Raw genomic sequence first — 9,809 nt, 5'->3', positions numbered from 1 at the left:
GAGGCAAAATAGGTGTTGTGTGCACCTGATTGCTAGTATATAAAACAATCTATGGAGGCAAAGGAACAGATGAATAGGAGTGAACCCATGACAGCTGTATCAGACAGCACCCAATTTGTCATGCAAGTGTCACTTGTATCTAACCTTCACCATGTATATACTGTTGGATGGGATCATTCATGCCTTACTACACTGATGTGGTCAGGCATAAGTCTTCAAAAACACAATTCATTAGAACCCCAGTTTCTTATTCAAAAGTACTTAGAAGGGGAGAACACAAATTGTGAGTTATTTCAGGAGAAAACCCAACATCTGATGGCAGAAACCTGTTCTAACTGTAGCCTACAAGTACAAATGCTTTGAGGGTGTCATAGCATTTTGAGTGGAGACCTTCAGTAGTATAAAAGACATCTATCTAGGCATCTAACTCTTATTTGTGCCTATTTTTTCTATAAATCTTATCACTAGAAAGTAGGAGGTGAAAAAGTTTCTTGTTCATATAGGCATTTTTGAGTGATGCAGTTACTACAAGTTTGAAGACATAAAGACTTTGTTAAAACTCTATAGTGTCCATTCTTCTGTAATATCCAGCCTTACAAACTACATTAATAGAATACTGTTATGGTTGCAAAGTACTCAAAGATTAGGAAATGAGAACTAAATTATGCAACCTGAATTCAATCCCCCTCCCTTTTCTTCTTTTTTTTTTTTCCAGATTACAATTCCTAATCACACAATACAGTGACTTCTGCCAGACCTGTACTTTATTTGATGTGCAAAAAGGTCAGTTGTAGACTTCTTGGCACTCTTCAGTATCTTCACCTCTCTTACCTATGCCAGATTTTTTCATCCATGCAATCCTGTTTTTCATCTTGTATCCCAACTCCCAATCAAAACTCTTGTTTTCTTTTTGTCTCCCGTGGAAGAAATAAACTCTCCATTCTTAACTGCAGTATCTGTCCCTACCAGGACTCAAGCAGCCAGGGGAATCAGCTCAGAAAAACTGCTTTGTTCCTGCAGTGATGGGTAGAAAAGAAAAAATATCACTTGTTCTCTTGGATGAGTAGATTCAAAAAAATTCAAAGGAGGGTAAGCTTTCTTAGCTGTTGTATTAGACTAGCTAACACTAGAAAGAACAAGAGGTGTAAGCTCAAATTATGGGTATTATTCTTCAAAGATGCAGCTGTCCCCTTTATCAAGCCTCTACTAATCACACAGTGATTTTTAAGGGTTTACATAAGAAAAACTCCACTGATGTCCACATAGCAGTGGCATCATTCCCTAGAAAAACTCTCAGATGATCCCTTAAATCCGTCACTAGTTTTGAGAGTCTTATTGCTGACCACCCAGTAATATGCAGCTGAATACTACCTCTCAATCTTGTCACAGATTGTCCTGCACAAAAAGGACTGGAAACTAGTCCTTACTTTCAATGAGCTAATTGATGAAAGTGTTACTCGCCTATACTACAGCACAGTAATTGCCATAGTAGAGATAACGCTGAATTTGCCATAAAGCTTGTTCTCGAGAAGTTGCATCTTTTTCATCTTAATCTGAGAGGAGGTAAGAAAACAGAATACCTCCTAATGATGATTACTTATCTTGGCTGCATCTATTTTGCCTTTGGTTATGCTGAGCGGAAGAAGGTGGGAAAAGTTTCAAAAAGCCATTGGCATCAAGCCTGGTTCTGGAGAAATTTTGAGTCATTTCTTTTCATTGGAGTTACTTTAATATCACCTGGCATAGAAACAATAAGGCAGCACACTTGGAAATATTATCAACATAGACAAAGGGCACCATGCCAGCATAATTTTTGATTACAGTGCTGTGATCTTGTGCATTGGAGAAGTGGTATTTAAAAATATTTTCACTATCTGTAAATAAAATTCTTTTAACTGACTTAAGTACATGTCGATTTCATTGGAAACTTTGCTTGATCTGGTCTCTCTCTCTTTTTTTTTTTTTTTTTTTTTTTTTTTTTTTTTTTTAAGGTACTGCAGAAACTGAATTCTGATACCATCCCTGATAGTAAAAGCTTATTCTCTTCCTCGGCACACAATCTGACACTGACTGCAATCTTAGAGTAAGTAGCAATGCCAGCACCTCTGTGGTTGCCAAGTTCAGAGAAGCAAATACACGCGCAGAGTGTATAATACCAATTGAATTGGTTGGGCTTTTTTGAATCTGTTGCTGGGTTTCTTCAATGTCACCTTCAGACTTTGAAGGACTGTCCTTTTTCTGAGTGCACATTGTCAGCTTGGCCTCTAGTATGTCTAACAGCTTTAGTTTCACCTAAGAATCAATGAAAAAGCCCAACTGTGTCAAGATGCCATCTGAATCACAAAATACTGAAGTGTTAAAATACTTCTCCAGGAAAGAAAAGGTGTGTAATGTTGACAGGTTCATTGGTGCTAGTATTGGTCTTGCCTTGTTGTTTGACCTTAGCATCAACTTCTCTGTAACTGCTGGTGAGACTGAAAAGAATTATCCTTTTGTTACTGACAGTTTCACTGTTGAGATGGGGTGACCTTTCCTATTCTTTTGCCAACGTAGCAAGCCCAGATCATAGTTCACAACTTCTCAAATGCCAGCAAGAACACAGAAACTTCCTTCAGCATTGACAGTCTTGGCTACAGAGAGCTGGATGCTGCTCACTCTTGCATCTCAGCCCTGCCAAGAGAACCTTTTAGTTTATTAACAGTAGGCTTCTGAGATACACACCATTTGTTACCACTAGATGAGTTCATGTTTGTATGCTTGTCTGGATTACAGTTCTCGTTCATATTCAAAAATAAGATACATAAACTTTCATTGTGCTTTTTTTTGTCAAACAAGGATATGGAAGTGGACTTTGTTCTGTTAATTTTGTAAAACTGCCAAAAAAAGACATATCATGCTGGCTAGTTGTTCGGATGACCAAAAGCAAACAAGGCCGTGTCATTAAATAGGATCTGGGTTTTGTTTTACCCTCCCTTCACTTAACAGCAGCAGCTAAAATGCACTTTCTTCTTTCCAGAAAAATTCTCTAGGAAATGTTTAAAAGTATGGCCCTCAGTGGGAGAGGGGGAAATACAGAAATTCTAGATCTGACTGATAATTATGGTCACTTGTTTTTGTTCAACAAGTATTCCTATTTGACTCATTTGGTAGTGACTTTTAAGTAAATTTGGGATGATTTATTTGTGTACACTCTCTATTTTTAATTCAGGCATGTTTATCCAGATTGTAGAGGCCTGACCATTGATACAAAATTTAGAATTATTGTAACAAATATTTATATAATGCATTCACTTGTAATAGATGTATGTTGTTATCATTTATCTATTTCAGTTTGTTTACACTGTAGATCTACACTTATTCTTTAGGAATGTGTAGATTTTTTTTTGGTCAGACTTACGAGAGCTCTAATATAAAATCAGCATGTATGTGACAGCCAGATGTGTTGCTGCTACTCTAGGTGCCTAAGGAAGCAATCAAAGCACCCTCCAAACATGCTTAACTCACTGAGTTAAGAATATTGGAGCTGACAGATGAAGTTGGCCATAAAGGACATTGCTTGGACTGCATGGAAGTTAATGGACATCTTAACACTGTTTACTTAATCATCAGAAGGCTTACTGTTGTTGGTTGTCTGAAGAGGCTATTTGACTGTGGGAATTACTCATTTGTCACAGGTATTCTCTGAGTTTATATAACTGGCAGTTATTTCTGCCTTCTGGCAGAAACACACTGTCAATGATTGAATGAGCCTTCTCGCTCTTTTAAAGAAGACAGAATTCTTCAACTACTGTAAGGCCAGTTTTCCTTCTAATTAGCATCCTGGCTCTGGGGAGGCCTGTATTGGTAACGCTTTCAGAAGTTAATGAAGCTATTCTGAAAGCAATTCAACCTTCCATGTATAAGGCAGGTGCTTTTAATAGAAACAAAAGGTCTTGTTTTGATCAGGTAGAGCATCCTCATTTTCACCTGAGAAATGACAGGTGTCCTTAGAAGAATTAAAATCTAAATGTGTAAGGCTCGGAGTGGAAGAGCAATACACTGTGCTTTTTAATATTTCTAGTAAGGATAGCAGATACCTAATTATACAGGTCTACAACTCAGTTGAGTCTTGTCATAATTTTACTTAGCGTTCATACTGCAAGGCAATAATTGGAGAAGCGTAACAAAAGAAAATAGAATGCAACAAGAGAGAGACACACCCAGTACTACTTTGGGGCTGAGATGAAGCAAATAGAAATTACTAAAATGAAACTTCATAAAATTGTGTGTATATGTATATACATGTATGTGTATATATATTTTTCCAGAACACAGAGTGGATACCACAGAAATCACTGCGGCTGCTCCACTGCCTTCAACATACCTTGATTTATGTTTAAGAGTACCTGGGTCAGTTTCACATTCCTAGATAGGGAAGTTTAAAGTTACTTCAAAGTTTGTGTGCTGCTTTTCTTCACCAGAAGTTTCTGTAAATGGAAAGATACATGACTACTTACGCTACGGTACATTTATCCAGGATTTCACTGCAGATAGCATAAGTGTGAAGACTTTTTTGTTAGAAAACAAACAACAAAAAAAAAACAAACAGTACCATTTCAAACACAGCACTTTTTACTGTATAGGATGTACTTAAGCATTAAGGAAAACTCTGGAAGCATTGGCATTAACTTTATGGAGTTCAAAACAGTCTTTTGAGTTGCATGAGTGAGATTAGCAAAATCGTAAGCAATTATTTCTACAAGTAGAAATACAAAATTGACTTAACCACCATCTTGGTAAGTCCCAAATAAATCTGATTTCAGTTTAATAGTATTTCTTTAACTTCATAAAATTAAAGCTGCATCATGTTTATTCTTCCTTAGTTTTTATGGTTTTAAAAACACCATTCCTTCTATTAAAAACGCTATTCTAAAAGCAAAAAAAAAAAAAAAATCTAAATGACTAAGTCATAACAAAGGAAAATTAGTAACTGGCAGCAATGGTAAAACAGAAAATCTACATGAAGGTTTCTCAGAGGTTCAAGATAAACAAATAGAGGACAATGCCCCTTTCCTTCAACTTTTCTTAGACCTAGTACTATAGCGTAGTACTATCTAAGACCCAGTATTAATGTTTACCTTTTGGTGTCAAGAAGTACAACTGAATTCCAGGAGAAACATGTATAAAATTAAACACAATTTATCACAGAACATTCAGTTTGTCAGAAGTTTATTCTGGCACACAAGAGAAATATTGATGTTTTAATAATTTAACTTCATTTGAATTCTAAAAGTTTTAGGCTTTCATGATATTTTCTAGTTATTTAAAGGCATGTATTTTAACAGGCTTTTCTTTCAGTTTCTGTAAGTCCAGGGACTCTGCATTTTGTTCTGGCTTTCCTGTTCGTTGTTGGTTTTTTTGTTTGTTTTATTACATGCACAGGATAATCTGCATTAAATTTTAATTTAGTGTCCATAGTGGAAAGCTTATGTAACAGAGCTTCCATTTTATAATCAAGAGCTGGAAAATTATAGATTATATTTCATTCATTTCCTGTCTAAAAGATTTTTCCAACTACAAAAGATGTTGTGGCCTTTAGTAGTCCTGTATTCACTGCAGTGGCAGATGATAATAACCTCACAAGCTAGGACTTGCTTCAGACTTCTGGTTTTGCTCCAATATCATTAACAGTTGTGCAATTTTGCATATAGAAGTCAAGAGCAGCAATTTATGAACAGAGTCCTAACCTTCTGCGTTGAAGTGGATCGGTTAACACAATTCAGCCAGCCCTGCTAAACCAGATTTGAATTTCTGTTCCCTGTGAGAATAGCCTGAATTGTTGATTTCTATGCAAAAGTAGTTATTTTATCAATTCCACACAAAAGCATCTCATGGAGGACTTAGTTTTGTCTGTGCATGTCCCATATCTTGAGTGTGATGCAGCAGCATCAGCCTTGCTAGGTATTTAAAATGCTGATTAATCACAGGAGTGTGTGTTGAGGAACAGGGGCACAGAAATCTAATTTCCACAGAAATCTGTCACATAATGCACTGTTAGAGCAGTACAGAACTTTTAAGTTACCTGCTGAACAAATTACTTTTTTGAAGACCTCATGTTGGCTGACTTTAGCTTATCAATGAAGCAGCTGTAAGAATGTCACAAGGACTTCATTGGTGTGAAATGGGAGACAAACTTCAAGTACATTACTGGTTTGAATACTTTTGGGCCTTAGACCCCTTCCTCTCCTTCACGTAAAATGGCTATACTGGAAACAGATTTTGTTCTTTTAATCAAAACTTATCTAATCTGTAAAGGTTCAGTGTCTTATGAACAGACTTAGTTCTTTCTACTGATGTTCTAGTGTAGTGAAAATACTATAATGTATTTGAAGACATGCATTGTTATGACTTTATCTCCTTTCTCCAATAAGGAAACAAGACCAAACACTTGCATGGTAACTCATACCAGTATAATTTATTGTATTGCACATTTGAGGTAACCCCTAAAAGCTCTTATAAAAGCCTTTATATTAGCACCATCTCAAAATAGATATTTCTATTCAAAAGGGAATGTCTGGATTACGTATTTTTTATTAATAGGACTGTTAAATCTTTTGGATTTGCAACCTTAAATAACTGTTTATTTTTAAAAGCTCTATACTTGACATTACTATAGGTTTTGCTATTTAATGTAAGTAGACCTCCGGCTCCAGAACCTGTGTCGGTTCTCGAAAAAGTTTCTTTCTGGCTGAATGAGATCTGAAATGCAAATATTTGCAGCTAATTTTTATTTTTACATGTCTTTGGCATAAATATCATTCTGTGCTGGTTTTTACTCCATGTCCAAATCAATTGCCACATCAGGATCTTCAAGGACAAAGACTGATGGGGTGATTTTATGATTAACAGGAAAAGATTACTTGTTTATAAACATAGTTTCTGAAAAACTCTATCTTCACAGGTAGTTGCTTCTCCTGTCCATGTTAGTTCTCGTAACCTGGTGGTAATCATTCTCAGACAGAGCTTGATGAATGCTCCTGTGAGCTTGAACAACTGTTGTCCATTTTGTGTAGGAAAGCAACCTGACAGATGCAGAGCAATTTCAAGTACAGTACTTTGCTGCAGTATTAAGCTCCATCATTTGTCATGTATGGAGGCACATTAGACAATCCTAATAATCCATGCTGCTCTTAAAACCTAAGAAATGTGGTTGCTGAGACTCTAAGAGTAGATAAAAACTTTATGAATCTGCGGAAATTGTTCAGTATTTTGTAGGATCAGACTCTGACAATTTACCAGTCTTTAAGACACAGCATGACACAAAAAAATGTTTATCTGCTGAGACTTCCAGTGATAGGCAGTAGACAACCTGGTTTTCTTAATAATGAAGCCGTATATACAGTCTTGTTTCCTCCTTCATACATCTCCAGCAATTCTTTCATCATGACTGTCACCAAAGCAGTTACAAACCTTCACCAGTGCAAGAAAAGATAAAGACATGTTATTACATGATAGCTGATCCTTTAGCTTCACTTAGGAGAATGGACAGAATAACTCACTTCAGTATAGCTCATTTCTGACTTTGATCTGCTCAAGAAAATAACTAGTGTAATAGAGACTGATCTGTATGTTACTGTAGCTTTCCCAAAAATCATTCAGATCCAAATTCAATTCTTTTTACAGATATGCAGAGTTGTTTTTTTTTTTTTTTCCTCCAAAATAGTTTCTTAGTTGTCAAAATATGTCAAAATTTTAAGTCTCTAACACTTATGTGATATCACTGGCATGTTCAACTTCATGATTTACTCCAGTTCATCTGATACCACTCCTGACTACAGCAACAGGCACTGCTGGCGGCAGAATACTAAGTTTGACAGACCGATGCCTTAATCAGGTCTGGCAAACACTGTCTTCTCATGAATAATCTGCTCCAGAGTTCACAGCATTTTGGTAGAGAGTACTGCAAACTGTTAACTTCTGCCCACAATACAGCAACTTCTGATTAAGTTACAGCATTTATGTCGTGGATGTGAGAAATTAGCATCTCTGGTATCCTTTACTGAACAACATTCTTCCCTAAAGCATTCCTTTATTGTCCTGGAGAAAGAAAGCAATAAGTACTGAATAATGGTATCCCTGTTATTTCTACTTCTGATTATTTACATTATCACTCAAAGCACGTGTCCACTTTCCTTCCTCTTCCCTTCTAAGAACGGATCAACGCCTTTTTAACACTGGGTTGCGTTCACGTTTGCTCCCCTCCCGTGATTTCTGCCCTGCTCGTACTTTTCAGGGAATTTCAGATCCCATCCACAGCGCTCATCGCACGGTCCTCTCAGCATGCTACCGTGGCGAAACGCTCCATTTAACGACGGAGCGAAGCAAAACCGATGAGTAAAGATAACGAAAGAAAGAGCCGTGATGACAGCTGTGCCCGCGGCGTGGGGGAATAAGGTGCGTTCATCGCCTCGCCGCCACGCAGGAGGATGTGGGCAGGGAGGCAGGCAGAGGAGGCGCTGGATTCGGGCGTGTTACCGGCTGTAGGATGCTTTTTGCTCACCCCGAACCCCCCCCCGCGGTCCCGGGGCACCCCCGGCCCTCCCCTCACTCACCCCAGCGGCCGGGCCCAGGTGCGGCGGCCGCGGGCGCCGCTCGGCGAAGCCGCCGCTGGTTGGGCGCCGGGCGGCTGTCGCTGGGCGGTGTGTCACGGGCTGGCTCCGCCTCGGCCCCGCGCCTCCGCCCGCCCATGCACAGACATGACACAGGCACACAGGCACTGCAGCTGCCGCTGAGCCCCGGGCAGAGCGGCGGAGGCGAGCGCGGCCGGTTGTCGGTAGCCGCCGGTGGGCAGCGGCGGCTGCCCTGCGACCCTGCCTCCGCCTGCCCTCGGGCGGGGGGCAGCCTACGGCGGCGGGACCCGCAGGGGGCAGCCTGGCACCGGGCGCCGGAGGGAGCCGGCGGGGGCAGGCTGGCAGCGGGGAAGGGGCGGGAGGCAAGGAAGGAAGGAAGGAAGGAAGGAAGAAAGAAAGGGGAAGGGGGCAGCCTGGCGCTCGGACCCGGAGGCGGCCGCCGGGCAGCGGCACGGAGCGAGCCCGGGCGGAGCGCGGCACCCAGCGGCCGCTGAGGCTGGGCCGGCAGCGGTAGCGGCGGCGGTGCCGGAGGAAGCCTCCCCGTGGCCGGCAGCGCCGTGCCGGTGACCTTCCCGGGGCCGCCAGCCCCTCGCCAGGCCTCGTCTCCCCGCGGAGATCGCGGACCAGGCCCCGGGGAGAGGCCGGGAGGCCGGCCCTGAGCCCCCCCCCTCCGTCGCCCCCCGGGTCCTGCTGGCCGCCGGCGGGGCCTGTGCACCGCGCCGCTGGCCGCCGGGGAGAGAGAGGGGCGGGGAAGGCGAGCGGGACGGCCGGCCGGGGAGCGGGCAGGCCCCGAAGAGACAGAGAGAACCGGGCGGAGGAGGCGCATCCCGGGGAGAGCGGGGTCCTCCCCGCCGCCCTCCTCCTCCTCATCCCCATCCCGCGGAGAGTGGAGCCGCCGGTGCCGCCCCGGCTGGGACCCGCCGGCTGACACCGCTCCGGGGACCGAGCCGGAGCTGCCCGCACCCCCACACCCCTCCCCCGGAGCGAAGGAGGCTGAAGGACCGCTGGGCTGCCCGGGCAGGGGGGCGCTGGGCAGCCCGCCGCCCCCCCGGGAAGGTGAGTGCCTGCTCGGGTCGTAGCGCTGCGCTTATTTTACCTCCCGAGCCCTTATTCCAGCCCCGGGGGCTTGTCCTGCCCGGAGAGGGGTGAGCGGGTCCCTCCGAGGAGTGCGGGGGAACCGGGGGCTGCCACCCCGTGCGG

At 42.5% G+C, this 9,809-nt stretch overlaps 2 protein-coding genes across 4 annotated transcripts in view; one reads left to right on the top strand and one right to left on the bottom strand.

Annotated features, from left to right (window-relative positions):
- Window positions 1-6,432: 6,432 nt before the first annotated feature.
- Window positions 6,433-9,663, bottom strand: LOC311438973 (uncharacterized protein). The gene is made up of 2 exons (XM_084524084.1): window positions 8,592-9,663; window positions 6,433-8,076 (listed from the first exon to the last, which is right to left on the bottom strand). The coding sequence occupies exons 1-2, from the start codon at window positions 9,433-9,435 to the stop codon at window positions 8,069-8,071; spliced, it is 852 nt and encodes a 283-aa protein (XP_084380210.1). The 5' UTR covers window positions 9,436-9,663; the 3' UTR covers window positions 6,433-8,068.
- The window catches only part of LARGE1 (LARGE xylosyl- and glucuronyltransferase 1), a 283,589-nt gene continuing 282,847 nt past the window's right edge, over window positions 9,068-9,809 (top strand). For all 3 annotated transcript variants that reach the window (XM_084524041.1, XM_084524043.1, XM_084524044.1), the window contains exon 1: window positions 9,068-9,665. The gene's annotated coding sequence lies outside the window, so the exon portion shown is untranslated. The remainder of the gene's footprint in view (window positions 9,666-9,809) is intronic.

Source organism: Aythya ferina (genome assembly GCF_964211825.1).
Source record: "Aythya ferina genome assembly, chromosome: 1".
NCBI lineage: Eukaryota > Metazoa > Chordata > Aves > Anseriformes > Anatidae > Aythya > Aythya ferina.
Note: the sequence above shows the minus strand (reverse complement) of the source record. Positions and strands in the feature narration are given on the sequence as shown.